Here is a 27,954-nt window from a genome sequence, read left to right as displayed (position 1 = left end):
TACAATCTCTTTTCTGTGTTATATTAAATTAAATTTATTTGATAAGAAGCACTTTTACTTACATATTTTCAACTAATCATACGAACAACAGAGAAAGATACATTAAAATTGATCACATTCGCCTCTTGACAATTTCTAAATTCGCCAACTGCACTACACGATTAAAATCGATCTTTGTATGGGCACGCCAATACTTGCAGCGTCCCCACATTACAGCTGGATAGTTGGGGCTGGGTATGCCATGGAAAATGCGCGCAATTGTACGTCCACTAAAGTTATTATCAGGATACATGTTGATCAGAGCGTGAACATCAGCAATAATGTGCTCATCCGGAACATTGCTTGGCTGTAAATAAATTAAACATACATTAAATTTTATCTGTGATGTAATAATTTTAGCATAATTCCCTAAAAATTAATGAACTTATTTATTTGTAGCTAACTCATACAATACCTCAATTTCCAGCTCCAAGTCCTGTGGATAATCATTGCGAAAGTAATTGCGAATGATAGCCTTCAATTGGGTACAGCGGTCCTGCGGAAAATCAGCACTACAGCAATGGGTGCACGTCGTATATGCCACAGCCGAGAGACCATGAGCTACATATTGTAGTTGAATAAGTTGGGTGCGTTCCTGTTTGACAGAGCGTGTGTAGAGCGTGTCCAGAGCAGCATCGATTTCTGTTTCGCTGAAATCACCAGGCGCCTTAATTCGAAAGCCGAGATCGTAAAAGCTGACAGTGAGAGGTGATCGTTTTGGAAAACCGTTGACTGAAAGGAAACGAATTTAGGTTCTGAAGTACTTTCGGTGTGAAGCACCTTCCAATTCTCACCTTGAACCCATTCCAAGTTTTTTAGTTGGTACTTCACTACACCACTGTTCCAGCCAATGCCAGCAGCAATATCAACTACCGAGAACTCTATTATGTTAGAGTCTTCCTTAAAGGTTTTTTGTTTAATCTGTAGGGCAATGGCCATGGCTAGAGGTGGACACTCCTTCGCAGCATGCCTATTTGTAAAAATACAGATAACAGTACGTTCAATAAAATACGTTTAGGACTTAAAATTACTGTTTTGCTTACTTGAGATATTTGGGACCGCCATATGAAATAACTTTAGCCATTATGTAAGCTGAGCTGAGCACATTCATGCACCAGCGTGGATCCAACTCCATGTAGCACAGCAGAGTCGAGATATTTTCAGCCGGTATGTCTAATGCTTCGACAGTTTTCTCCACAGAGAATCCAATTTCATGGCCCGGACAAATGTGTGGCCTTACTATTGTACTTTCGCTTAGATCGTTTGCATCGACGGGATCCATTTCTTGCTCTTTGCTGGCTGTAGAAGTTCCTGCTGTCGCCTGCTTGTCACAGGAACAGGGCACAAAAATGCGCTGTAGCAACTTTCGTATGACATGTCGATCAATGGAATTGGCATAGACATGACGGCGTAGTTCGCTCTGGTCTCCACCCTTTGCATCGAGGAACAGATGACAATGCGAGGGCAATCCATCACGGCCAGCGCGTCCGATTTCCTGCACATAGCTCTCAAAATTTCGAGGCATATTGTAGTGAATGACAGCTCGAATATCTGGTTTGTTAATGCCCATACCAAAGGCAATGGTAGCCACCACTATGCGTAGCTCATTGGCCATGAATGCGTTTTGTACGGTACGACGACGCGATGCTGGCATTCCGGCATGGTAAGGCTCAGCCTGCCAGTTAACTCGCTTGCGTTTCTTCTTTCCCTGTTGTGGTTCCAAATTGGTCTTGCGCTCCTGCAAACATGTTCGGATGAAACCAGCAATGCGTTCGCATTCATCACGACGCGTGCAATAGATTATAATAGACTGGCAAGGCTCGAATCTGCAGGGAAAATCATAATAGTTGTAAATATTGAAAATATTGTATTAGGAGGGGAGCTCTTGGTCATATATCACGTATTTCTGGTTCGAATGGTTAACTTAAATTGTTAAGTTGTACGTTCCGTATTATGTCATAATTTTAATCCCACAACTTCTAAAAATTCACGATATCGCGATGCCACATACCCCTTATCGAGAAAATAGTATATTAGTACATTTTTACGATATTACGTAACCCTAATTTTAATTTTGAAAACTAACAATACTACTTGTACATATGTATGTATGTATATCGATCACTGTTAATTAATTCCGTAATAAAAGGTAATGTTGCTTATAACTGTGGCAAGTAACCTACTATTAAGTAAAATTGGGAGTAAGTTACATTAATCACTCACCTGGGACTGTTCAGCAATTGGAGCAACGCGGAATCCCGATTCTCATCTTTGGATACGGACAGGATTAGGTTGTCTGGTAGGGGTATGTCGCTGATAATGCCACGCTCTCCATCTGTTATGCCCAAATGGTTAATGATGCTGACGCGGGTCGGTAAAGTAGCTGTGGCCGTTAGTCCTAGGACGGTTTGCACCCCCAAATTTTTCTTAAGCACTTTGCAAATCATCAAATAACTAGGACGAAAGTTATGACTCCACTGAGACACACAATGGGCCTCATCAATGCAGGCAAATGCAATGGGTGGAAGCTGTCGCAGAATAGCACCAAAGCCAGTGGCGCGCTCACCCGAGACTACAGCCTCGGGGGATACAAGTAGTATGTCAATCTCACCATCGGCTATCAGTTGCTGAATCTTTAGGCGTTGCTGCGGCGTCTGATTGGTGTGCAGGCAGTGAGCCCGTAGAAAATGTGGTACGCCCGTCACCTGATCCTCCATTAGCGAGACCAATGGTGAAATAACTAGCGTAATAGCGCGTTGCTGACGACTGTATAGATAGGCGGGCAGTTGGTAGCACAGCGATTTTCCACTACCCGTGCTCAAAGTAACCAGCGTGGAGAGACCAGATAATATGCGCATAACAGCTCGGTCCTGACCTGGCAATTGAATAATGAATGTGTTGATTATTAATATACAACTACAGTTCTCACTGTTGATTGGTAGTTCTGTAGATGTTTTGGAAAAGTTATTGGTACGAGTATGTCACGTCAAAGTGCCTTAATAAGCGTGGCTTTATCAAATGGTTTGTAAGGAGCAGCAAAGTATTAATATGTGCTAGAAAATTATGACTGAAGATATTGCTTACCCTTGCGAAAATTACTGTGTCCGAACATATGAAGCGCCTCCATTACTTCTGGTGTTACGTCGCGCACTTCGCCATTCGCATTTAGCTCATATAGTGGATTGACACCACTTCCCTGCCCGCCACGTATTGAAGCATTTGCACTTCCGATGTCCAGGCCTGCTTTTTTCAGAAATTCTTCGGGTATTTTGTGACCAACGTATTCCTTAATGGGCGAAGTTTGTTTCGCTGGCTGGGAACTTTCTGCCACCGCCGCGTCCATCGCTTCAAAGTCTATGTCTAAAACGTGCTCCTCATCTTCGGATAAATTGATGTTGCTATGCTTCTCAATACTAGCGTCAGATTCTTGTTCGCCTGTAGTGTCTTCGTCATTACTTTCACTGCTCCCCTGTTGATAAATTGCAGCATTTGCTGCTTGCGGCATATTCGCAATGTTGCGACTATGCGCTGCCACCGCGCCTTGAGTGGCCATCGCTTCCGCTTCGGCAAGCGTGGGAAATGGCGAGGGATCCTCTTCAATTTGTGCACTGAGCGGCAGTAGGGCGTCGCCCTTTACCTTGCATTGTTGCGCAAAATGGCCCACGCCCCCACAGTTAAAACAGGTCAAGACACCACCATCACAACCGCCCATATCCATATCTGGTCCAGAGAGCGCTGCCACCCGCTTCTTGTGCTTCCACTGTTGTTTTTTGTACTTGCTGTAGCTCGCGTGTTTTTTTCCGCGCGCAAATTTTTTCTTCTGTATGTTGATGGTCACATAATTCTCATTTAATTTGCCGGAGGCAATTTTCTCCTCCAATTTCTTCCGAGCCGCCACGCGTTTTTCATCGATCTTCCCGTCTACTATTTGTGCGGTAGTGGACGGTGCAGCGAAATTGCTTATGTAACGCTGCGCTGTTGCATCGACCTGTTCCAGCTCAGCAAGTTTGATACGCGGCACTGAGGTGATATCACCTGCCTCCAATGCCAGGACGTATTTGAGATCTTCAGGATTAAGTGGTTGTTCCTCTAGCGGTTCGTTCTCGGCTTCAACAGCAGTAGTCGCTCCTGGTTCGACTTTGGAATTTGTTTTTGTGTTCTTAATGGGTGCGGCCAGAGCTTTACCGGTTTTGACCCTAGTTTTAGAAACCGTGGCGGTGGCTGCTCTCTTCTTCCGTAACGATTCACCCTTCACTTTTGGTTCGCGCGATTTTTCTACCTTTCTCTCTGTTGCCGTTTGACGCTTGGCTATCGCCTTCTTGCGCTTATGTTTCGGCAGTTCGGGCTCATAGTTGGCATCAAGTTCCTCGTCGGCAGAGAAATCTTTGCCCATTTCCTCTTCATTCTCCTCATATGGGGCGATTTCAGCTGGCTTATCAGCAACATCTTCTGTTTGTGATGTTGTGGGGATAACTCTTCGTCTCTTGGCGATATGTCTATACTGCGGCTCTTGTGTTTCGCCGCCATCGCTATCGTCCACAACAGAGTCGGATTCTGAATCATAAGCGTTTTCATGCATCATTTCATTCTTTTTTTCATCACTTTCAGGCAATACATTATCTGTAGGTATGGGTCTTGGTATAGGCTGTTGATCCACTTTAGGTGGGATTGGAAGCTGTAGCTTAGTGATATCTATATTATTTAGACCGTAGTTATGTTTCTTAGCCAATGACGGTGTCGTATTTTTCATGGAATTGTTGTTAGATTCGTCCTTTACCGGCGGAGGGTATTTTTCCAAGGCATTTTGCGCTGTGGTGCGCTGCAACCAACCCTCATCTACGTGAGTTTTGATGACATCCTTTCCAAGATCTCCATCCATGAGAGGATTGGCTGCTATTGTAGCCTTATATTCTTCGGCTTTGCGTTTGAGTATTGTTTCCAGATCAGGAAGCTGGTCGATCATCTCGTCCGGACCAACACCAGAATCCTTTCCAGCCACACCTACAGTGATTGTATTGCGTGACAATGGCTTTCGAGGATTCCGCTTGGCAAAGCTCCGGCCTGGCTGAAACAACTTGGCACTAAGATTGGACTTTATGCCGACTAGACGATGACCCGTTTCCATCGTTGACTTAACCATTGGCTTCTGCTTGCTAACTTCTTCACCCCAGGCGCTTTTATTCTGTGCTAATTCATCGACGGCTTCGAAGTTACGTATAACGTGGTTCTCATCTTGATTCATCAGATTTGTGTGGGCGTGAGGTGTAGGCAATTCATTGAGGTTTGAAAAGTTGTCGCTGCTTCTCTGATTAACGAGTGCGGATATGTCAAAAGGAAGTTGTGGGCCACCATTAACACTCTCCGATGTAAAGCTAGTTTCGGTCAATGGCATAACGCCGAGATCGTCTGCCTGCGACATTTCTAGCACATCAAACCCATCCTCGCTGAGCACGTCGTTCAGTGTCTCCTCTAGAAATGAGGTCTTAAGCTTGTAGTACATTTTGTAGGAGTCGCGAATCTCCTGCGGGGCTTCGCGTATATCGTACTAAAAGTATTTCAATGTATTTGTATTTCCTTGGCTTCTTATATTGTCCAACTCACCTTGGAGGGCACACGCCCGCGTTTTTTCTTGAAGTCTTTCTCCCATACCTTTACGCGCAATTTGTATTTTTGATATTTTTCTTTAAAAATTGAATCGTTGTTGTCCATTGCGGTTGTGGCTCTTAAATTTATTAATTTATTTACACTACATTTAACCTAAGTGTACCGAAAATGCAAACGCCGCGCTTTTTGCCAAATAACATACAAAATTCTCGATTGTAGCCAAATAATTGTTATCGAAATCTCCAAAACGATCGCGTTACTTATGTGAATTTTTATTTGATTAAATTTAATTTTCTTGTTACTTTAAGATAAAATAAAAATGTTCGATCTAGACTGCAGCAAAATATGAAGTTAAAAAAACTTTCCACAACTGAAGATTCAATTGAGAATGTTATCTATACCCAAATCCATGAATGTGTCAGAGTACAGAGATTTAAATGAGATAAATTAAAACTTTAATTGTACATCATAATAACCGAACGTAATAAAAATTACTCTTATCAGTTTAATTTTCAAGATAAATTAAATTATAGGAACGCGCGCCTTTTAGCAAAGTAAAAGCGTTGCCAGACCTTAGTGTTATGGCGGTCGTTTCTGTAACGATATACAACTATTGAACACCTAATTTTTATTTGTGTTTACTTGGCATTCAGAAATAAAAGTAATGATAAAATCGATCTCCACCGTTGCCGCCGGTTTTATTGATTTTAATTTATAAAAATATCCAAGCAAAGCGATTCATAAAATGCAACATTCAGGGTTAACAATATTCTTACAAAACAAACTTTTATAAATGTGTTTTCTATGGGGGTAATGTGAATGTTTGTGGAGGAGGGACGTGTAAATCACATACACGAGGAATAAAATGCAAGAAGCTGAGCGTACGCACCATGTTGCAAATACTAGTGTTAATAACTAAAGTTAGACTTTGAATGGGGACTTAGACAATTGTGAGCCGAGCTTCTCTGTCGACTTTGTATATGCGTATGTAATATTCCTATGCATTGGTGCGATTATGTAGTTGGTGTTGAAAAACCCGCATTCTATAAGCTCCAACACCCGCGTCTACATAAGGATCAGTGCAATGTTCTCAGGTTGCATGGCGGGGCAACGCCAATTATATAAATAGTACTGTAGGTTACCATCGCCAGCACCGAACTTCAATGGCATTAAGAATTGCTTGTTATCCATGAGATCGAGAGCGTTGTATACGTCCATGTCGACATTACGCGCCGATATGAGAGCATCGTTCATCAATTCTAACCAAGGCGTCTTGGTGGACACATTATAGAAAGAATACGCAGCACGCACAGTCTTGTGCACTGGATGATGCATCACAGACGAAGGCAAGCAGTAATAACTGGTCAAATCTGTAATGTTGCCTTTGTCGTCAACCACGACAAAGCAATCAACTATACCATCTCGGGGAGTGAACCAATGACGGAACTCTTCCTCATTAAATACAGGGCACAGCGAGAACTTTTTCAGGTAATTATCGAGCAGCTTGTGTGCTTTTTCCATATCTTTTGGCTGAATGCGGCGATAGCCTTTGGTCTTGGTTTGATCAGGGAGTCTGTACAGCTTGACAGTGCGCTGCATTGTCATATTGCGGGCTAAATGCGAGAAACGAACATCGACAAGCTTTTTGGGATTGAGGGAGCGATGCCAATAGCGGCATGTTGATACTGGCGTGGGTAACACAACGCCAGCAGTGTACGCTGCCTGAAAGATGCCCGTTGAATTTACACGTCGTGTTATTTCACGTATCAGCACTGGAGTGACCCGCTTGCTACGCAGCTTCTTGTGCACACACAAAAAGTTTATATCCACCACACTGATCACTTTGTCATATGCTCGCAGTTTGCTGGGAATGGCCGAAATGAATCCGACCAGCTTTCCAGATCGCTCAACACGAACTCCAACATGCCAGTCGGATTTCCACCCAGGAGGCTGTAGCGACCACTTCAAAAACTCAGGCTGATAGTCAAAGCGGAACATAGCATCATCGTCTTCCACATAATTCTCATTTAGAAGCGTATATAACTCCTTTAGATCACTGGTATTGTTAAGGTCTAGGGTGACCCATTTGAAGCCATTAGGCAAGGTGTATGGTTCGGATCGAATCTCATTAACATCCTTGTTCGGCTCGATGCACTCATTAGTTTCAATTTTTTCATCCAGCATTGGCACCGGCTGTGTGGACCAAAAAGAGAATTTGCGTTGCGAATTGGCAGAGCTGGACTGCAGCAGCAACTGCTTGCCTACAAGGAATAAACAAACAATCGATTGTAGACAATGTAGTAATGCATTTTTAGTTTTAGTGTTTAATAAAAACCAACAAATTAGGTGGTACCTCAGAACCAAAAACCTAACCTCATTTAGATTTACACACATTCAGAAGTTATTTGACTTACTCGTTTTAGATTCTTGCAACACCTGCAGTAAATTGTTCTCCTGCTGTGTAGCTTGATCCCGTTTTTTACTCAAGTGTGCCAGTAATTCACCCGGCGTATTGGCCATTTCCTTTGTAGGCGCGACAACATTCACGTTCAAGCCGTCAAAGGCATTTGCAAGCATCTCGTCTGATGCCCGCACTACCTCTTTAGTTATAGCTTGAATTTCTTGACCGATGTTCTCATCAGCGTCCTTGGACGTGGGTGATGGCGTACTTTCGTTCGGCATTTGATATTTTATTATATTTCGTGAAAAATTAAATTTTAATGGCAATTGTAAAGTTTCGCGAAATAATTGCACTGCAGCTGACTGTCAAAAACTGATGATAGTAGGATTGAAGTGTGGCCGTAGTAGAACATTATCCCCCTTGGCGTTGCCAGTCTTTGTTATGCCAAGTATCGATGCTTCATCACTGTCTGGTTGTTGATTCTTTTTTGATAAACAAAAATAGTGGATCTTCCAACACAAACAATGCAATGCTGTCATCTTATTGTCTGATAAGCAGCAGTAAGTGTATTATTTTGAAAAGCGCTCTGTCGTCGTTATCATCAACACCAACATGATGAGCGGAACAAAAAAGCGCATCAAAATAGTAGCAGCCTTTGCGATGCTTATGGTGGCGCTGCTTTATTTGTACAAAACGCTTGTAACAGTAAATGAACCGGCGGTAATTCCAAGCCGGTTCGGCAGCAGTGTCGTGCGAATTGAGGAACAGAGGCCATGGCCACCCACCGAAAACGTAGATCAGCGTAATCTCCGGATCAACTTTGAAATGCAGAACTCGCTGTTACAGGCACAACGACTAGAACTGCAGACACAACAACTGGAGTTGCAACGTACCAAGGATCAGCTAGCAAAGCTGGAGGAGCAAGTACGGTCGCTTCAGGCGAGTACGCCACGCAAGTATCTAAAAGTTAAGTATCTTAACTACAAGAATCGCAAACGCATCCTGATAACGGGTGGTGCAGGATTTGTTGGATCTCATTTGGTTGATGATCTAATGATTCAAGGACACGAGGTTATTGTGGTCGATAACTTCTTTACGGGTCGCAAACGTAATGTGGAACACTGGCTGGGTCACGAGAATTTCGAGCTCATTCACCACGATATTGTGAATCCACTTTTCATTGAGGTCGACGAGATCTATCACTTGGCTTCACCCGCCTCGCCTCCACACTACATGTATAACCCGGTAAAGACGATTAAGACCAATACAATGGGTACCATTAATGTGTTGGGTCTGGCCAAACGGGTTATGGCTAAAGTTTTGATTGCCAGCACCTCCGAGGTTTATGGTGATCCCACAGTACATCCACAGCCGGAAACATACTGGGGGCATGTAAATCCTATTGGACCGCGAGCTTGCTACGATGAGGGAAAACGAGTCTCAGAAACACTCAGTTACGCATACGCTAAACAGGTAAGCGGGACAAAGAACCGAAGAAATTTTTTACTCAAGTTTCATATTCTATGTAGGCATCACAAAAGCATCCAACTGGATGCCAGTTTGATTGTATGTATTATTAACTTTACGGATGTGCAATGATGCATTAGAAAATGCGATCAATTTATGGATGAATCAATATCGTTTACTTTCTGTTTAATTTTCCGCGTTCCACTTAACAATCTGTTTGATCAACAAACATTCTTTGAAATGTAGTATCTGCTCCAGTTTACATGCTCGAGCAAGTTGACAACGAAATAATCCGATACTGTATGATAAGATACAATATGGTAACCCAATTGTGTCAATTTCTTTGGCCCATTTATCTACTAAATACATAGTATACAACATTTGTAGAAAATATTTCGTCAATACGAGTAGACAAGAAATATTCCTACTACAATTTTCCAATATCAATCAATATTTTCCGTGTCTGTTTAATACTCTTGTTCAAGTACCGTAAATGAATATTTCGAAGAACATAGTGAATAAAAAAAAAACCCCGAAATGTTCCAATGAAATGCTGAAATGGATATTGAGCGTGTCTTGATATAAAATTATGCTAGAGAATCGATGATGTTTGCATCTATTTGGTATATCTACCATGCTCTCTTCTGTGTTTAATTTAATTTTAATGCATATAAGTATGTATGTTTCTAATAGATTTATGTTCATTGCAGGAGAAAGTGCAGGTGCGTGTGGCTCGTATATTCAATACATATGGTCCACGGATGCACATGAACGATGGTCGTGTTGTGTCGAACTTCATACTACAAGCGCTACGGAATGAAACCATTACAGTTTATGGCAATGGCCAGCAGACGCGATCGTTTCAATATGTTTCGGATCTGGTCGATGGGCTTATTTCACTCATGGCATCTAATTATTCACAGCCGGTAAATCTAGGCAATCCCCAAGAGCAGACAATTGAGGAATTCGCAAAGATCATTAAACGCCTTGTGGGGGGACACAGTAAACTTCAGCAGACTAAGGCTATGGAGGATGATCCGCAGCGACGAAAACCGGATATAACACGCGCCAAGAACTGGCTCAATTGGGAGCCCAAAGTGCCGCTAGAGACAGGTTTGCAGCAAACCATCGCTTATTTTCGGAATGAGCTGATGCGCAGTGATCGTTATCAGGAGAGCTCTAACAAGTACTTTGAATCGCCCGATTTGCAACGCAGCCTGGGCCGTCAACTTTTGGATACGACAGGTGGTGCGTAACCATCACCAATCCTACCCAATATCTAACTTATGTTTATTCGTGTGTGCCTGTTAGCCAATTCTGGAATTGGAAACTTCTCTAGTCTGCAATGTAAATATAACCATCGATAATGCTATTCGTAAGCCTCCAAAGCACAGAAACAAATTGTGTAAACCAAACTCTCGGGTAGTGATAGGCTTCGAAGCCTGCATATACATGTATCCAGCAACATACATACATATGTGCAACTTTATATCTGTAGGCAGTAAGTAATGAGAGAGATGTTTTATGTTTAGGTCAAAACCTTGTGCTAGTGTTTGCCTTTTTAAACTACATGTAGTGATAGTCGAATGGTGTGGTAGTTAAAATAAATCAGTGTTCAGACACTCAATGCGAATTATGCCGCAGCTGTATTTTTACTAAATTCATCTTCTATTAAGTCTATATATAGTACATAGTACCTAGAAGTTATATACCACCTAATCTATGTATTGCTAGTTACTTATAGCCACCTGTTATTGCACTTTCAACCCAATAGAAATTGAAAGCACTATGAGGTATATGAGCGAATTGGTCAATTTTATCCGTGCACGTAAATTTATAAGCTGGGGAATCAAACTGAAACTAGTATTATTATAATTAAATGGCAACTTGTCTTAAAAAATATTTTGCACATGCATGCATTATGCATATGAAAAGGGACGATTTCTGATTAACATAATTTTTTTGAATATCAAATTCGCATTTCGTTTATTGGAAAATTGTTGGTACCTCTATAACAAATGACAGACTTTGCACCTATGTGCCTGTTAAAACTGAAATAAACAAAAATAGCATAGTTTTAAAGATTGTTGTTTATATAAAAAATAGAACTAGTTTATTTCAGCTTGATTCCCTGCTATTTAAGCCGAACCCCATTTCGCAATAACCCAGACGAACTACACATTTGCACTTAATATAAATACATAGTACAAACAAACTTACAACTAAGTATGTATGGTATATCGTTACTATAAGTAAGCTTATACCAATATTTGCACCAAAACCTACAATCTATATGTACTTGGCTACCACTGCATCACCAAATGCATTTCACTTTCACCTTGACAAAGGCTCGAGCATCTCCAAAAACAACTTTTTCATCGTGATCACCTCCTCCCGGGCCACACCCCTCCAGAAGCGGCGTAAAATCTCATCTGCCTGGCGGAGAGAGGGCAAGATGAGCAGCAGCTGTTGCTGATGAGACACGGCGGAGGAGTGTCGCAGTAAATAGACGACATCGTTCAGTGAGTTGAGAATAGTATCGCGAAAGGCGCGCAGGGAGCTCTGGTCGTCCAATAGGATATCACAATTGGATAACAGTAACGCCTTTAGCAAATAATATTCTTCACGTCGCGGCGAAATCCGCTCAAGGCGCTGAGCAATTTGCACGCAGTGATAATAGAATTCCGTATAGCCACATTCCTTGGCAAGCAGTTCATCCATCCAGACGTCGGTGGCAAAGCATAGCTTGCCGTTAAAGGGAAGCGATCGGAAAGTCAGCTGCAACGTTAAAATCTCTGCCCACGACACCTGTAGCAGCTTCATTTGATCGTTAAGTGGCAAATCTATGAAGCCTGGTATTTGCTTTGCCCAGCCAATTACGCTCACCAGTTCCTTGTCATAGAGATCGCTCAGCACGCTGAGTATTTCATGTGGATCGTTGTTGTTGTTTTGGAAAATGCAAGTACTATTAGGTGTGGTGGGTGTGGTCGATCCACCTCTGGCGCCTCCTCCACCAACATTGCTACCGCTGTTCTCCAATTTGACACTTCCAGTTGTTGATTGCAAGGATGACGATGAGGCCTCGTCATTGCAAGCGGTGTTGTGTTGTTGTTGCTGCTGTTGGACACTTAAGGCATCCGGCTCGTAAGAATTGAGCACCTCCAGTATCTTGACATCGCACAGAGATGTTGTGCTTGACTGATAAAGCAATTGCATGGTCTGATACGAATTAGATACGGGATTCCGTCGATATTTTTGTCTTCCGCCACGCACTCGATCTAATCGCACGCCCTCCTGTGAAAGATACGTAAATATATAGGTATTACATAATAATAACATTCGTTATCAATCTGAAAAGGGTGTACACGAACCTTCAGCATGCCCATGAGCAGACATTTCTGAAAGCGACATGCCTGGCAGGCCTTTCGGCGTCGCTTATTTATCTCGCATTCGTTGTTGGCGGGACACGTGTACTCAATATTGCCCTGTATGGTACGTTTAAAGAATGCCTTACAAGCCTCACAGCTGGCCACGCCGTAATGAAATCCGGAAGCTACATCACCGCATACCAGGCACAGGCGACGAAGTTCATCACGCACCGAACCGCTACCTGCACTGGCACTGTTACTACTGCCATTAGCACCGCCACCGCTACTACCTCCTCCGCCACCACCACCACCTCCTCCTCCTCCTCCTTTACTGCTGCTGTCGCCATCGTTGCTCAGCGAAACATTGTGTAGATCGCAAGAAAGTGAAGTTGTGGAGCTGCAGAGCTGACGCTCGGGCGAAACGGAAGGTGAGGACTTCATGCCGCTGTTGCTGTTATTACTATTGCTAGACGTGTTGTGCGCCTTGGAGCTGGGACTGTAGCAGGAGTTGCTGGCGCCAGCAGAGCTTGTGTCCACCTCCTGTTTGATGTGCAGTACACCGACACCGTCGGACATACTCGATTTGTGGGGGAATCTTCAGATGTGCTGTGTGATAAAATTCAAATTCACTTAATTTTTGACAATCATGGGCGACGGTCGTTGCTAAATGTACTTATTTGTATTTACATATGTACATATGTGTGGTTGTGTTGTTTTAAATGTCAAAAGTACATGATGTGGACACATTGATTGTACCGTATGCGCTCGTCCAGAGGCTAACATAGACAAATGCGCGCTTAATTATTAATGAATGTAAGCTCCGAATGCAATCAGAAAAAAAAAACTACAGTCGCTTGCTCATTCTCCCTCTTTCCATTATGATCTTCCTCACTGCTCTATTAATTTCACATTTTATGCAGTTTACCGTTCACAAAAATTGGCACTGTGCGTGAGCAACAGTAAATTGCTGATTGTAATTTTCAAAAGCGCGCGACTATCTGAAGACAATGAAATGAGAACGATACGTAGCAGCCTCAAAGCTCTAAGAGATTCCTGATAAGGGCCTAGCCTGGCCACTACAGACCTATTCATATTCTTATCAGAGCGCATATGTACATGTGCGTATGTATGTAGAAAACTATATTTGATTATCACAGGAAGGAACGTTGGGGAGGTGCGCGCCGTTATTGTTTATATGCATGCATGTGTGTGTCGCACGTTGTACTTACATAAATTTGTATTAGAAGTGACTGTTTAATCGGCAGCTGTGTCTATACATATGTGTGCTTGGACAAATTCGTACTCAATATTAGATATTTATGTTGAGACACAAATATAAAATCCATTTATGTACATATGTATGTACTATGAATGCGAGTGTAGGAAGGAAATCAGCTTTATTTTGGTGTGAGCACTTTGTTATTGCTTTTGTTGTCTGTCTGCATCTTTATCTTTCTCTGATGCTATCTTTAGCGAACTGTTTTCGTTTCTTGCGTAGGCGACAGGGACAGTGCGAGCTTACAAGCGTACAATTTATAATTATGCATTGTGGTGATGCTGCATTTTAATTGGCTATATATTATTGCTTTATCGACCGACATCCCTTGCATTTATTTTTATTTACCCGTATCCACCTCAGAACGTAACGTTTTAGTAAAATTATTGTGGCGTTGCAGTTACTACAACTATTTATCTCTATTAGAATTTATGCTAATATGCATTATTAGTTAGATTAAAATGTAATTTTATGCAGTCGAAGAATTACGGAAAAAGAAGAGACCAAACTGAGATGTGTGTACACCAGTAAACACGCGAATAGGCACACTTTTAAAAAGCTTTTTGAACAAGCACTTTTGGATTGCCTGTGCATGTGCATTCCTATTTATGTGTATCGTGGTGTTTATATAAATATCGATGTTGTTCATCACTGTTCATTGCCTACATATGTATGCTTATTGTCGTTTCCCAGCACTTTTATTACGAATGTGCTAAGAAAGGAGAATAAGAAACAAGCAAGTCGGCACAGCGTTAAAGGTCTCTCTAAAATTGTGAAATATACATTAAACCCTACGCAAAATACAAGAGTAACGCAGATTTTGAAATGGGTGACGCCGATAATATACCCACAAAAACAAAAAACCTTGTACCGAAAGCAAAGGCCGGGATAGAAATTATATCGCCGCCTGGGGATAATGCTTCTATTGAAGAAGTAATCACTATTGATCCGGATTGCTTAGAATTAGATCTGAATCATCGACGCATAGAGAAACTGGAACATTTTGAGCCATTAAGGAAGATCGAGCATCTATATATTCGATGGAATCAAATAAAGAAGATTGAAAATTTGGAGACGCTTACAACCCTGTTAGAGCTAGAGCTTTACGACAACCAAATCACCAAAATTGAAAACCTAGAGGCCCTAACTAATCTGGAAATATTGGATATAAGTTTTAACCGTTTGACCAAAATCGAGAATCTGGAGAAGCTTGTTAATTTGGAGAAGCTTTATTTAGTTGCCAATAAAATTTCCGTGATTGAGAATATTGGCATGTTGACTAACCTTACCATGTTGGAACTGGGCGATAACAATCTAAGGAAGATTGAAAATTTGGGAACACTCGTTGGACTGCGCCAGTTGTTTTTGGGCAAAAATAAAATAACCAAGATTGAGAATCTCGACGAGCTCGTCAATTTGGAGATCCTGAGTCTGCAATCAAATCGCATTGTCAAAATTGAAAACCTCGACAAGCTCGTCAACCTTACAGAGCTATACTTGTCCGAGAATGGCATCGAAAAGATTGAGAATCTTTCGACGATTACCTGCTTGGAGACATTGGATCTGGCCAAAAACCGAATTAAAGATATTGGTAATTTGGAGGCAATGGAACAACTAGAGGAACTGTGGCTAAATCACAACGGCGTTCATGACTGGAATAACATCAAGGTGTTAAAGGATAATAAGAAGCTTCAAACCATTTACTTAGAGTTTAATCCAGTGGCCAACGACATTCGTTATCGTTCAAAATTGTGTGACATTTTACCACAACTAAAGAAAATTGATGCCACTTATTGTCGAGCGGCAAACGCGTGAACTATATGTACATATATCTTTCAATTGATCAGAAGCGTTAGATATATCCAGTAACATAATCTATCTCCTAATATAAAATCATTTGAATGTATTTATTTTATTTTTTGGCATACATTGATAAAATTAAAATATAAACCCAGATGAAAATGACCGATTTTTATTTTTTTTTTCGTTTTATGTTATGTGAAGAAATTGACCCATTTTGGCATTACTGGTATAAAATGTAAAAAATAATCTGTTTGTGAAAGTATTTTAATAAGCGTGTCCAAAATTATATATGTAAATGCATATGTACAGACTCAGACATTGGTGCCTCTAATAGAAACATAGCTTTAAAGTAAAACTTAAACTCTTCTGTTTAATTTTTGGGAAAGAAAGAATGTGATTCTGTTAATCGTGACTTAAATGAACGGGGAAATGAGCGAGACTTAAAAGTTAGCGCGCAAGCGAGGATATTGCGATATATCAACACTAGAAAAAATACAACACTTATTCATTATTATTCAGCCCTGAGGTGCATGTGTGTGTGTGGCGATACGTGTGTGTGCAAAACAGAGCGAAAACAATTGCGCGATTAGAAAATTGCTAATTTTATCAAATACTAAGGGAAATAATAACAGAAAATTATAATTATTTATTTCATGTACTTAGCTTGTAGAATTTAAATTGAAACAAGCTCCTAAGGTGAGTAAGTGTATAAAAAATGGAATGCAGTTTTGGTCTCACGTACAATTGTATGTACGTGTGTTTTGTTTGTTGTTGTTGGTTTTATCAGTGCTTTGGTTCCGAATAACATCATTGTTTTATGTGCCATGCTTTGTTTGTGTTTTCATTTAATGCGCAACTAAAACACACGCGGGCCAACAGGAGTTTCAAAGTTGTACGTAATTGCAAAAAGCGCACATGAGACTTCTTTGTTTCTGAGAAGTAAGAAGTGCTTCTTGGTAAGGCGACAAAATTTGGCGTATGTGACGGATGAGGTGTGAACAGCAGTGGTTGATAATTTTAGTGCGTTGCCCATTTATTGCATTAATTTTCATTGTCTTTCGTTACAGCTCCAACACCACGCATTCCTGCCAGCATCCCATTGAAATTAGATTGCAGCTGCCACCACCACCACAATGATGAGCCTGCTGGGGCGACCCGACGTAGAAGCGGGAGAAGTGTTTGTTAACTTTAACCAAAACATAACGTAGGTATTACTACAATGTATTCAAGTTCTTTGCTAATTCTGTAAATCTCTTCTACGTGCTTGCTCGCAGTTCTCTTGCCGTTGCCACCGGTTCCGGTTACAGCCTGTATAGTTTGGGCTCGGTTGATTCCACATTGGACAAAATCTACAACACCACAACCGATGAGATTTTCTTAATTGAACGTCTTTTTGAAAGCTCACTTGTGGCCATTGTGTCACAGCGTTCGCCGCGCAAGCTCAAAGTCTGTCACTTCAAAAAGCAGAGCGAGATCTGCAATTACTCCTATGCGAACACAATTGTGGCTGTCAAGTTGAATCGGGAGCGCTTGGTTGTCTGTCTCGAGGAATCGCTCTACATACACAATATACAGGACATGAAGGTCGTCCACACCATTCGAGATACGCCCTGCAATCCGCAGGGTCTTTGTGCACTCTCCTCCTCATCGGAACATTGCTATCTTGCCTATCCTGGCAGCGTGACTGCTGGCGAGGTTCAGATCTTTGACGCCATCAATTTGCACGCGAAAACCATGATACCGGCACATGACTCGCCACTTGCAGCTATTGCGTTTAGCCCATCGGGTACTGAGATTGCCACGGCCAGTGAACGTGGCACTGTCATTCGTGTGTTTTCCTCGCAGGACGGAAGCCGTCTGTTCGAATTGCGACGTGGCCTCAAACGTTGCGTGTCCATTGTGTCACTCTCGTTCAGCACTTGTGCCGAATATTTGGTCTCTAGCTCTAACACGGAAACTGTGCATATCTTCCGTTTAGATCGCACCGCTGCCGAGAATGCGGACAGAGCTGAAAAACAATCTAGCGACGATTGGATGGGGTAAGTGGTGTTGGATTTAAATATTCCTTTTAGTCAATTAATTGTTCACTACATCGAATGTGTATTGCTGTTGCTTTGATTGTTTGTATGGTGGGGGTGTACACGATTCCATGCCATGCAACTTACTCTCTCATCCATATGAGCAAGTGTTATTCTTGTTGTTTTTTTCTCTATCGTTTGCATTTTTTGTTTTTGTTAGTTTCGTTGTTGTGGCACCTAACATTTACCTCTTTTTCTTTTCTTCCATTTTCTATCGCCGCTTCCTACCACCACAACCACCACCAACAAATCAAACCAAATCAAACATTTGTAAAAACCACTCTACGCACCACAATGCCCCATAATTTACTCTCTCATGATGCAAGTTACTCGTTTTTTAGATTCTTGAGCAAAACGGTCACCAGTTATTTGCCTACGCAGGTGACCGATGTTTTCAGCCAGGGGCGCGCTTTTGCATCGGTTACACTGCCAGAGGCAGGGGTGCGACGCATGTGCGCCATTACCACAATACAAAAGCAGCTAAGGTAAGTCGCATTATATACATGTGTACCTAACAGATCCTAATGAATAATGAATATTTGTTGTTGCTTGTTGAAGACTCTTGATTGCCTCGCAGGATGGTTACTTGTATGTGCATTCTATACCCTCAATTGAGGGCGCAGAGTGTCAATTGATTAAGAAGCATGATTTGCGCTTAGAGGACAACTATGCCATGGATATTAAAGGTGCTTATTAGTTGCAAATTGCACACAAACACACAACATTCACGAAACACTGTTGCACAACAACGTAACAAATTTTGTAGTTAATTCGCATCAAACTTTAGGCGTTAGCGGAGCTGCTGGTGGCACTGGTGGAGTTGCAAATGCTGGCGGTGGTGGTGACGGGAAGAGCGGTGCTGAAAAACCTGGCAGCTCAACTGGTACCAATGCTGGAACAAGTTACGCTTTGGCTGTTAAGGGCGATGAACCGGGAAACTCCTCCACTTAGGTGCTATCCAGTGTGGGCAACAATATAAGCTACGACAACAAGAACTCACTCCTCAAAGTACTATGGACGACGATGCTAAAGTGATTGAAATTTGACGGAAAAGTTAATGCTGATGATGATGATGCAGATGATAAGGTGTCAAGCATAAGTAAATAAATTAATAGGTCTTAGACTTAATATAGCTTTTAACGTTATGAATGAAGATTCTTCCTCGTTTTTTATAATCTGTCAACAAAAAACACAAGAGAAGAGACACCGAGACTCCCTTCCTGAAAAGAAATTTTTAGTTATAAGCTCCTCGTGGCTCTGCCGCTATAAGGGAAATGCTTTTGTCATACAATTATGTTTTAAGTTAGCTGGTAAATGTAAAATGTTTGTGTTATGATTTGAAATATTGATTGATTTGCTTTTATTATTTGATTTGACTGTCGCTTATTAAATAAATAACGTCTTCAAATCATCTTTTATTTTCGTTAATTTGTCCCTACAAAAATCCACCGAAATCATTTCAAAGAAATTTCCACAAACAAGAATTTATGTATGTATATGAAATACCCATAAACAATTCTCTCAGCACCCCACATTTCATTTTAAATGAGAATCTAAATTTAAACATTCGAGTGAATGTGAAAATTTCATGTCTTAAAAAGTATGCGCAATTGAGGAACAATTTTCGGCATATACCGTAAAAATTTTGTACAAAGTCAAACATTTTAGAACCTAATATGTAACACACTTTACAGCTACTTTATTGTATTCAATAAATTAAATATGATTTAACCATACATGGAAGTATTTATTTTAATGCATGTATTTTAAACATATATTTTTTACCGCCATGATTTTGAAAATGTTATACTCGTATCCGATGATTCGTTTGAAGTACTCGTTAGTCGTGTTGTACAACACTATTTTATGTGGTATCGTTTTCACTCATAAACACCCACATACAGATGTGAATGGGGCTGGTAGCTCGGTGCTTCTTTTCTTGGTAGAAAATAAACAACATATTCGAATTTTGGGAAATTGCAACAACGTGAACTTGAAATCCAACCGCCGCGTTCGTCTGGATTGGCTGGCAATGAAGGAGAACAACAAGATCCTGCAACTAATTTATGTGGCGTGGCGCGAGCGCTGGTCGGACTCACAATGGGGCATCAACATAAAAAAGGCAAGTTGTTTGAGCGCTAAAAGTTTGTTTTTGAATCGTATATTTAAACTGAATATATATGTATATGTATGTAAGTTGTTTATACATTGAGAATTTTTGTAACACGATTTAAAAAAAAACGCAATCTTTATTCCTGATTGCCCTTTTGGCAATCAAAGACCGGCTCTTCCGCCTTTGCCATGGCAAGCACCAGTTGGCGTTGTTTCATTGACAGATTGCGTGGAATGCGCACCTTCAGAGTTATAATGTGATTACCAACGCAGCCGTTTGAACGCACACCCTTGCTCTTAAGCAACAGTTGCGTGTGCGATTGTGTTCCGGGCTCGACTCGCACTTCAATGTTCTCGTAGAGCCCGCGTACAGTAAAATTTCCACCTAATATGGCTTCCGATATAGTGAGGTACTTGTCAGTGTGCACGTCGTTCCCAATGCGTCGGAAATAATCGCTGCTGGGGACTTTGAGTCTATAGTTGACATGCTGTTTCGTATTGGGATTGTCGATGGTTATCACATCTCCATCCTGGGAGCCGGACGGCACATTGATCAGCACCTCGACATTGGCCAATACGAAACCACGATTATCACATGTCTCGCAGTCGTTTCGATTGATGTAGCGTTTGCCTTTGCAGTGGGTGCACGTGTTCACCGATGTGTAGGTTAAAGTCTTCTTACTGATTTTTCCAGTTCCGTTGCAGCGCCGACACGGCTCCTTGCCCACTTCTCGATTGGCCATAAGCTGTGACTTGCCCTTGCAGCTGTCACACTTTCGTAGATATCGCAAGTCAAGCCGTTTCTTGCAGCCAACTGTGGCCTCCAGAAAGGCAAGCGGAAGCTCCAGTTCTGGTTTTGTTATCTTGTCGATTTCTGAAAGCGAACATAACGATTGTAAATTGTATGTGAATGTCGCTTGTCCAAATGCTTACCTTCATTGGTTTGTTTCTGCGCGTCAAACTTCAAGTTTGAATCCGTAGTCATTGGATTGCCGGCCTGCTCGAGAAATGCACGCTCGTCCTTGATTCCGCCCAACTGATCGTACTCCAGTCGCTTGGTCTCGTCTGTTAGTATATTGTAGGCATTGGACAGCTCCTGAAAGTGCTTCAGCTTTTGTTCGGAGTGCGTTGAGTCCGGATGATAGCGCTTGGCCAGTGAATAAAAGGCTGTTCGTATTTGTTGCAAGGTCGCATAGCGGGTTACGCCCAGCACTTTGTAGTAAAAGTCTTTAGGAAGACCCTTCTTTCCAAGTTCATCCAATGGAGTTGCCACAGCTGTTTTTGTCGCATTTGCAACTTGTGCTCTCGTTTGTGTATTTCCCTTTCCATGAGAACGCTGCATCTCTGACTTGCGGTCGGGATAGTAGCTACTCTTGGACGTACGAAACTGATACTGACCGACAAGTCGTTTCCACAATGAGATGGACGCAGGATGTTCGACAATAATCGACGTTGGATAGCGTGCGTCCAGATGGCTATGTTTTAAGGTGCGCAGAAAATACGTGTGAATTCTTTGAAAATTTAACCGTAACATGGTGAATTGCAAATTCAAATGTGATAAGTATAAATATGCTATTTATTATAGATAGAGATTATTCGGAAATATAAATATGTTTGCTGTATGATGCCCTGAATGTTGTTTTAAATGTATTCAAATGACAATAAATAAAAAGAGATTTTAATAAATCTAAATATACATACATATATGTATGTATTTTCTAATTTTGTTACCAGGTTTTGCCTAGGGGTGTTAGTGGAGATGTTTATAACCTCGCCGACTGTTTGCTGCAACAGGCAGTCATTGGTTCCACAGCTAATCTGGTAAATATGGAGAAAGATGTTTTAAAGTTAACTGTTAGCTGACATTATCTTTCTTTACAGCTCGTTCTAAACTATCTAAAACATTCACTATGCGCTCACTTGATCTCTCATGCTGCGGTACTGCGGTGCATTGCCAAGTACGACAAACTAGAGCGTATCTACTGCGTGACAGCACTGTTGGAGTTTCTAGCTCCGCTCATCGATGGCGTCACTTGTCGGTGAGATACTTATTCATTATCAACATTAAACATACTAAAATATAGGAATTAGATATTTTCTATTTCAGTATATATTGCATAATGGGTGGCATTAAAAATGAGTATCTTCATTGATTTTTATTACAGCTGCAAATCTGAGCAGGGGTCGCTGCCCACCGCTGTAGTACAATTGGTGCTGTGGCTTTTCCAAATTTTCGGACGCACCGTTCAACATTACGAACTATATGGAGTCATCAGTGCGGAACAGTCCTATATGCTGGATCAAGTGTGTGTGGTTATTGATCGTCTGTCAAAACATCAATTTCTGCTGGCCATTCTCTATGTTGGATGTCACGAAGAGCTCGAGAGCTATAGTAAGATACGCGAAAAATATGCGACTATCAAAGGCTCACTGGCCAATTCGAACTTTACGCCGAGCTTGCCGACTACGGAGCAACAGCTGCAGCAACTCGCCTACATCGATGCTAAGCACCTGGAGCTACAGCCACTGAATGACCTGCAAGGCGAACCAATTTCGTATTGTGTGCAGCCCCTGCTTGCTGTGGAGGTTCTGCTTAATCCCGGCAAGGACACATCCTACTATGTTGCTGAGCTGCAGATGCTACAGCGTCTGAAGCGCTATTCAAACACACGGCTTTTCTACGAAATAATACGCGCTGGCTTCCTCACACTCAGCAACGTGGCCGACACTAGCCATGATACAATGTGGGGCGCTTTCATGTTTTTCAAGGTGCCTCACATCATTAAGCAACTGCATACTTTGCAAAGAGTGCCAGGCGACCAGCCTCCGCCGGCTGACCACATACCCGAGGTGGTGGAGGCGCTCAATATGCTCATCGAGGACAACTTGCTGTTGGACTTTATGGACACAAAATGTTCGTGCAATATTATGGAGTTTCTCCTTAACGATTGGACCAAACAATATTTGGTTAACGATGAACAGGTCAAGAAACTCGCTAGCCAACGGTAAGTTTAGTTAAAACAATATAAAAGGAAACAATTTCAAATCAGCTTCATTTACTAAAAACGCAACTGTTTAATTTTGCAGAGAACCGTCTTCGCAGCTTTTAAAGAAATATGAATCTGGCCAGCAGACGCCATCGAACATCAACTTTATAAAGCGTGCTGAGGTGCCGCTCTCTGGAATACTTAAGACTTTATGCACCAACAAGGTGCAGGAAGCGCTCGTTAGTGTCTTGTGCCAAGTTTTGGTGGGCAACAGTTTCGAGCTCATTCTATCAGTGGCTACCGTCGAAGGTCGCCTCAAAACCTTTGTGTCTCGTCTGATTCAGTGCAACGAAAATTCCAAGCAAGTGCCTGGTGAGGTGGGAAAACTCTCAGTCATTCGTTCCACACTCTTTGATGTGTCCTTTCTGATGTTAACCTCCATTGTGCAGACCTATGGCTCCGATGTAAGGCGAAGCGGGTAATTTTGTTTGATGTGTATGTTACTAATTCTGTTTGTCGCTCATTTCTTCTCAGGTGGTGCTCTCGGAGCGTGGCGATTCCTTTTTCGAGAAGTGGGTGCGCGAGTGCATGGTGGAGCGCAATAAGTTGAAGAATCCCAAACGCATCTTAGCACTCTGCGACGAGAGCATTGTTGACGAGTTGCTTTTGAGTCTTAGCAAACCCGAAGCGGCTGCGGCGCAATTGAGCAACAACAGTAATCTTACATGGCAAGATATTTGCTTGAATTTGCCTGGAGTACTGCACCATGTGCTCATTGCATGGGAGAAGGAGACCCTATCCTCAGCCGATGTTAAAAGCATATTAGATAACATAAAGCGGAGGCTGTTTTCCTTCTCAGTGTGTGCTACCTCATTCCTGTGCGCCTACATGTATTCTGTAAGCGAGACGGAGCTTTTAAAGCCGCTGAACATGATACAGCAATTTCTTGCGCCACCTACTAGCGAGGATATGTCCAGCCAGGAAAATGTCAAGGAGCGCCTGGCGCTCTCCTTTCAAATTATACGGAAAATGCAACAGGATGTGCACCCTTCGCCAAACACAAAATCTCGGTGTGTCGCCTCCACGCATCAGGGCTTGATCTCTCAAACGCCGCTTATCGAGCAATTCCGTGATGTTTGGCGCACGGTGGTGGCCGATGTCGGCTATTTGCCAGTTCGTGCAGTGCAGACGCTGGAGTCGCTGTTGCTGGCAGGCGGACCAGCATGGCTGGCTACCCAATTGGTCGAGGAGCTGCTTCGCTGTAAATATATGCGAGACATGACCAAGATCACGGATATTGTATTTGCTGTGATGCATCTGGACATTGAGCGCACCACCGAAGCACTGTTGCAGTATGTGGTGGCGCCCTTAATACTTAAACGTCAGGGGTGAGTATCAGCCTTCTTGCTATCCCCTAAATTTCAATTATCATCCGAAATCTATGGTGTTCTTCCAGAGATGACATAAACGAACCGCAATCGCTGTTGTTAGCGCGTCTCTGTGTGTATTGCATCATTTCCTGCCTGGAGACTCGCAGTGCTGTAAGTGGTGCAGCACTGAAGAAACGCTCGCGTTCCCACGACGAGGACGATTTGTCCAATACAGCGAAAGTGCGAAAGGTGATTGGCGAAGGATCAGATAACTCGAGTGATTTCACGGAAGGAAGTGTTGGAGTCTCTACACTCATGGGCAACAATAATACTGGCAATGCTGATATACGCACCGCACCGCTCACTCTCAAGGAACCGCTGCAGTCGAGCATAGAACACATATTTCGGGTATTTTTGCAGTTCGTCAGTGGTGACGAATTGTTGCCAAAGACCACATTTGTCTATCAGTTCATCTCGCTGCTGGTAGAGTGCGGAGAGGAGCGTGTGGTGTCTGTTTTGCGTCTGCTACCGCCCAATCTGATGCAGAATCTCCTGAAGGTCATGGCTACTGATGACATACGAGTGGGTCTCATTAGTCGTCTTTATGAATTGCGTGTGCATAGTGGTCGGCAGTTAGCGGTCTCCGATCTCTGCCTCTGGCGCAACATTCAGCTCAACCGGCATAGCATACACTTGTGAATTAGAATAGAATTAGCAGCTTACACAATTGCTAGTAGGGTTCAAATAAAAAATATATATATATATTAAATGTAGAAATAATTGTAATTAATTGGTGGTGGCATTATTCGCTTTTTATAGGTCGCAGTTGTGTTTATTACAGTAATTTTATTCATTAATCCTGGATGTTGCTGAAGGTGTTTTCATCATTCTGCCCGGCTGCCGAACGCTAGACTCGCTATCATATGTGAATGGTGGTGTTATTGTTATGCTTGCTTGTCTGCGTTAACATATCAAGTAATTAAAACTAATCAAAGTGCGACAACCGCTATAACCTAAAATCAAGGCAAGCAGGTAGATGCCGTTCCTTAAATTAAAGACTTTTGATTTCCTATATCACTTGATGAGGCAGCATTCAAAGTAGGTCTCGCCCACATAGCCGCCGCGCATTGCCTTCTTTACGTTAACCTCGAACTGACGACGATTGCATTGTAGTACATCCGCAGCCTCCTTATTGAGCGGGTCTTCCGGATTGGGTTCCTGTGAGCAACATTTCATAATATTGCATTAGATAAACTCATTTAATTTGAATGGGTAAGTTACGTACCAAGAAAAGAAACTGTAATCCATATACAATCGAACTAATGGTCAGCACCGGATTCCAGTCCTCACGCAATATATTCAAGCAAACATTGCCTTCCAAATCGATGTTAGGATGGTAGACTTGTGTGGCACACTTCACTTTTGGCGGCTCGTGTGGATAGTTGGAACCTACGCGGAAGTTGAATATGAAGCGACCATCTCTGTAGAAGCCTTCATCTGGACATATGATCAACTTAAAGTTGAGCAAATCATCAGGATCCGGAAACTCAGTGGCGCAAGTTTTTGGCAGGTTTAATTCATTAATATCTGCAATGGAAAATGGTCAGCGGTGCGTTATTATATTATGCAAATGCACATAAACAAAACTAATTCAGGGTCAATCGCGCGCGAGGCCTTCACTCACCTTTTTGTATGCGCAGCTGAGCAGCAGATGCCTTTTTTTGTTGGCCACCGCGCGCACTTTGTTCGCCTTCTTTCTTTTGTTGCTTAAGCGAGAAAAGTTTAATCATTTTGCTATATTTGTTGGCTGTCTGTGCTAGCGTCGTCGACGTCTTCCTGGTTCTCGATGTCTCTGTCAAGCTTGCCTGTGACTGAGCGGTAAAGGTTTGCGATGATTTTGCTGCGTGTGCAACTGTTCGTTGAATTTAAACACACACTGCTTTCAGTTATTTCAAAATGTTGGTGGATACTCCAAATAAAATAGTTCCAACTTAAATTTGGCTTTGATTTCGTATCAAAGACTTTCGACTTCCTATTCTTTTCTCTTGTTTGCTGCTGCTTCTGTCATTTGATGCAAACGCACACAGTGTTGGATAACGCAATTACGCCATTAGTGTTACTAATGCGATACTTTCGAAACTTCCATGTGCAGCCCTGACGACTTTCACATGCTGATGGAGAATTGAGTATTTCGTTATATTTACATATTTAAAATGTCATCAGAGCCGGAAATAGCTAAGGATGCAGTACTGAAGCGCAGCGAGCGCATAGCCGAGGGCACTCCACAGGTGCAGGGCTATGATTTTAATCAGGGCATTGACTACAGTAAGCTTTTCGAGTCTTATGTTAACACAGGCTTTCAGGCCACAAATCTTGGCCTGGCTATAAAGGAAATAAACAAAATGGTAAGTTGTGTTATGCCTATTAAATATTGATCGATTGGACTAAATATTGACAGTTGGATTGCAGGGCACAGCCGCTGGATGATGAGAAACAGGACATACACGAGACAGATGAGTTTATCAAAAGACGGAGCAACTGCACCATCTTCTTGGGCTACACATCCAATCTGGTTTCTTCGGGCATGCGGGAGACGTTGCGCTTCCTGGCTGAGCATCGCATGGTCGACTGCATTGTCACAACTGCGGGCGGCGTGGAAGAGGATTTCATTAAGTGCCTGGCACCCACATATATGGGGTCATTTGAGCTAAGTGGACGAGATTTGCGAGAGCGTGGGATAAATCGTATTGGAAACTTGCTTGTGCCGAACGACAACTACTGTAAATTCGAGGACTGGCTTATGCCGCTCCTAGATGAGATGCTGGTGGATCAGCGTGAAAAGAATACAGTCTGGTCGCCATCGCGTATAATACACAGGTTAGGGGAACGCATCGCCGATCCTAGCTCAATATATTATTGGGCGGCAAAAAACAAGATTCCCGTTTTCTGTCCCGCACTCACCGATGGCAGTCTTGGTGATATGATGTATTTCCATTCATTTCGCCAGCCCGGACTTGTCGTCGACATACTCTCCGATCTACGGCGATTAAATACTATGGCCGTCAAAGCTGTAAACAGTGGAATGATTATTGTGGGCGGTGGAGTGATTAAGCATCATATTTGCAATGCCAACTTAATGCGCAATGGTGCTGATTATTCAGTGTTCATCAATACTGCGTCCGAGTTCGATGGCAGCGACAGTGGAGCTCGGCCCGATGAGGCCATATCATGGGGCAAAATCCGCAAGGACGCAACGCCCGTGAAAGTGTATGCCGAGGCCACTCTAGTGTTTCCCCTCATTGTGGGGGAAACGTTTGCGAAGCGACATTTTAACGAAAAGTTGTAACATCAGCATGAAATGCTAATACAAATAATATGTGACTACTAATGTGAAGAATAATAAATGGCCGTTTATCTAAGCCAAATCATGTTTCGTTTTTAAAAGATTA

The 27,954-nt window shown here is 42.3% G+C and overlaps 9 protein-coding genes and 1 pseudogene across 14 annotated transcripts; 5 read left to right on the top strand and 5 right to left on the bottom strand.

Annotated features, from left to right (window-relative positions):
* Positions 1 to 18: 18 nt before the first annotated feature.
* Positions 19 to 5,768, bottom strand: LOC115633128 (ATP-dependent DNA helicase Q4). The gene is made up of 7 exons (XM_030530530.1): positions 5,641 to 5,768; positions 3,124 to 5,584; positions 2,263 to 2,914; positions 1,083 to 1,865; positions 834 to 1,009; positions 455 to 771; positions 19 to 346 (listed from the first exon to the last, which is right to left on the bottom strand). Exons 1-7 carry the CDS (start codon positions 5,746 to 5,748, stop codon positions 113 to 115), a joined length of 4,731 nt encoding a protein of 1,576 aa, XP_030386390.1. The 5' UTR covers positions 5,749 to 5,768; the 3' UTR covers positions 19 to 112.
* Positions 3,260 to 27,930, top strand: LOC115633137 (probable deoxyhypusine synthase). Of its 2 annotated transcripts, XM_030530544.1 has the most exons (4): positions 3,260 to 3,271; positions 4,715 to 4,716; positions 26,869 to 26,910; positions 26,975 to 27,930. In XM_030530544.1, exon 4 carries the CDS (start codon positions 27,090 to 27,092, stop codon positions 27,849 to 27,851), a length of 762 nt encoding a protein of 253 aa, XP_030386404.1. In that variant the 5' UTR covers positions 3,260 to 3,271; positions 4,715 to 4,716; positions 26,869 to 26,910; positions 26,975 to 27,089; the 3' UTR covers positions 27,852 to 27,930. The 2 variants fall into 2 exon arrangements, with proteins under 2 accessions (XP_030386404.1, XP_030386403.1); XM_030530543.1 differs by lacking the exons at positions 3,260 to 3,271; positions 4,715 to 4,716 and having other exon boundaries at positions 26,705 to 26,910; positions 26,964 to 27,930.
* Positions 6,317 to 8,400, bottom strand: LOC115633131 (glycylpeptide N-tetradecanoyltransferase). The gene is made up of 2 exons (XM_030530534.1): positions 8,058 to 8,400; positions 6,317 to 7,904 (listed from the first exon to the last, which is right to left on the bottom strand). Exons 1-2 carry the CDS (start codon positions 8,323 to 8,325, stop codon positions 6,709 to 6,711), a joined length of 1,464 nt encoding a protein of 487 aa, XP_030386394.1. The 5' UTR covers positions 8,326 to 8,400; the 3' UTR covers positions 6,317 to 6,708.
* LOC115633132 (UDP-glucuronic acid decarboxylase 1) lies at positions 8,565 to 11,147 on the top strand. The gene is made up of 2 exons (XM_030530535.1): positions 8,565 to 9,517; positions 10,222 to 11,147. The coding sequence occupies exons 1-2, from the start codon at positions 8,657 to 8,659 to the stop codon at positions 10,765 to 10,767; spliced, it is 1,407 nt and encodes a 468-aa protein (XP_030386395.1). The 5' UTR covers positions 8,565 to 8,656; the 3' UTR covers positions 10,768 to 11,147.
* Positions 11,587 to 14,619, bottom strand: LOC115633130 (steroid hormone receptor ERR2). 2 transcript variants are annotated; one of them, XM_030530533.1, is made up of 3 exons: positions 14,504 to 14,619; positions 12,883 to 13,485; positions 11,587 to 12,805 (listed from the first exon to the last, which is right to left on the bottom strand). In XM_030530533.1, exons 2-3 carry the CDS (start codon positions 13,453 to 13,455, stop codon positions 11,846 to 11,848), a joined length of 1,533 nt encoding a protein of 510 aa, XP_030386393.1. In that variant the 5' UTR covers positions 13,456 to 13,485; positions 14,504 to 14,619; the 3' UTR covers positions 11,587 to 11,845. The 2 variants fall into 2 exon arrangements, with proteins under 2 accessions (XP_030386393.1, XP_030386392.1); XM_030530532.1 differs by having other exon boundaries at positions 14,109 to 14,560.
* On the top strand, positions 14,891 to 16,120 carry LOC115633138 (annotated as a pseudogene).
* LOC115633135 (WD repeat domain phosphoinositide-interacting protein 2) lies at positions 16,514 to 19,444 on the top strand. Of its 4 annotated transcripts, none has more exons than XM_030530539.1 (6): positions 16,514 to 16,654; positions 17,026 to 17,162; positions 17,233 to 17,997; positions 18,378 to 18,521; positions 18,595 to 18,722; positions 18,803 to 19,444. In XM_030530539.1, exons 2-6 carry the CDS (start codon positions 17,092 to 17,094, stop codon positions 18,985 to 18,987), a joined length of 1,293 nt encoding a protein of 430 aa, XP_030386399.1. In that variant the 5' UTR covers positions 16,514 to 16,654; positions 17,026 to 17,091; the 3' UTR covers positions 18,988 to 19,444. The 4 variants fall into 4 exon arrangements, with proteins under 4 accessions (XP_030386399.1, XP_030386401.1, XP_030386397.1 ...); XM_030530541.1 differs by having other exon boundaries at positions 18,363 to 18,521; positions 18,824 to 19,444; XM_030530537.1 differs by having other exon boundaries at positions 18,363 to 18,521.
* Positions 20,069 to 25,274, top strand: LOC115633129 (mediator of RNA polymerase II transcription subunit 24). Its single transcript, XM_030530531.1, has 7 exons — positions 20,069 to 20,158; positions 21,883 to 21,969; positions 22,030 to 22,187; positions 22,314 to 23,153; positions 23,236 to 23,599; positions 23,670 to 24,523; positions 24,592 to 25,274. Exons 1-7 carry the CDS (start codon positions 20,069 to 20,071, stop codon positions 25,202 to 25,204), a joined length of 3,006 nt encoding a protein of 1,001 aa, XP_030386391.1. The 3' UTR covers positions 25,205 to 25,274.
* On the bottom strand, positions 20,167 to 21,784 carry LOC115633134 (chaperone protein DnaJ). Its single transcript, XM_030530536.1, has 2 exons — positions 21,082 to 21,784; positions 20,167 to 21,022 (listed from the first exon to the last, which is right to left on the bottom strand). The coding sequence occupies exons 1-2, from the start codon at positions 21,680 to 21,682 to the stop codon at positions 20,286 to 20,288; spliced, it is 1,338 nt and encodes a 445-aa protein (XP_030386396.1). The 5' UTR covers positions 21,683 to 21,784; the 3' UTR covers positions 20,167 to 20,285.
* On the bottom strand, positions 25,292 to 26,547 carry LOC115633139 (nedd8-conjugating enzyme Ubc12). The gene is made up of 3 exons (XM_030530546.1): positions 26,190 to 26,547; positions 25,791 to 26,092; positions 25,292 to 25,723 (listed from the first exon to the last, which is right to left on the bottom strand). The coding sequence occupies exons 1-3, from the start codon at positions 26,293 to 26,295 to the stop codon at positions 25,580 to 25,582; spliced, it is 552 nt and encodes a 183-aa protein (XP_030386406.1). The 5' UTR covers positions 26,296 to 26,547; the 3' UTR covers positions 25,292 to 25,579.
* Positions 27,931 to 27,954: the final 24 nt, after the last annotated feature.

The sequence above is a fragment of the Scaptodrosophila lebanonensis genome, unplaced genomic scaffold (assembly GCF_003285725.1).
Source record: "Scaptodrosophila lebanonensis strain 11010-0011.00,11010-0021.00 unplaced genomic scaffold, SlebRS2 tig00001415-arrow-pilon, whole genome shotgun sequence".
In the NCBI taxonomy this organism is placed as follows: domain Eukaryota; kingdom Metazoa; phylum Arthropoda; class Insecta; order Diptera; family Drosophilidae; genus Scaptodrosophila; species Scaptodrosophila lebanonensis.
The sequence above is the reverse complement of the archived record's forward strand: the minus strand, read 5'-3'. Positions and strand labels throughout refer to the sequence as shown.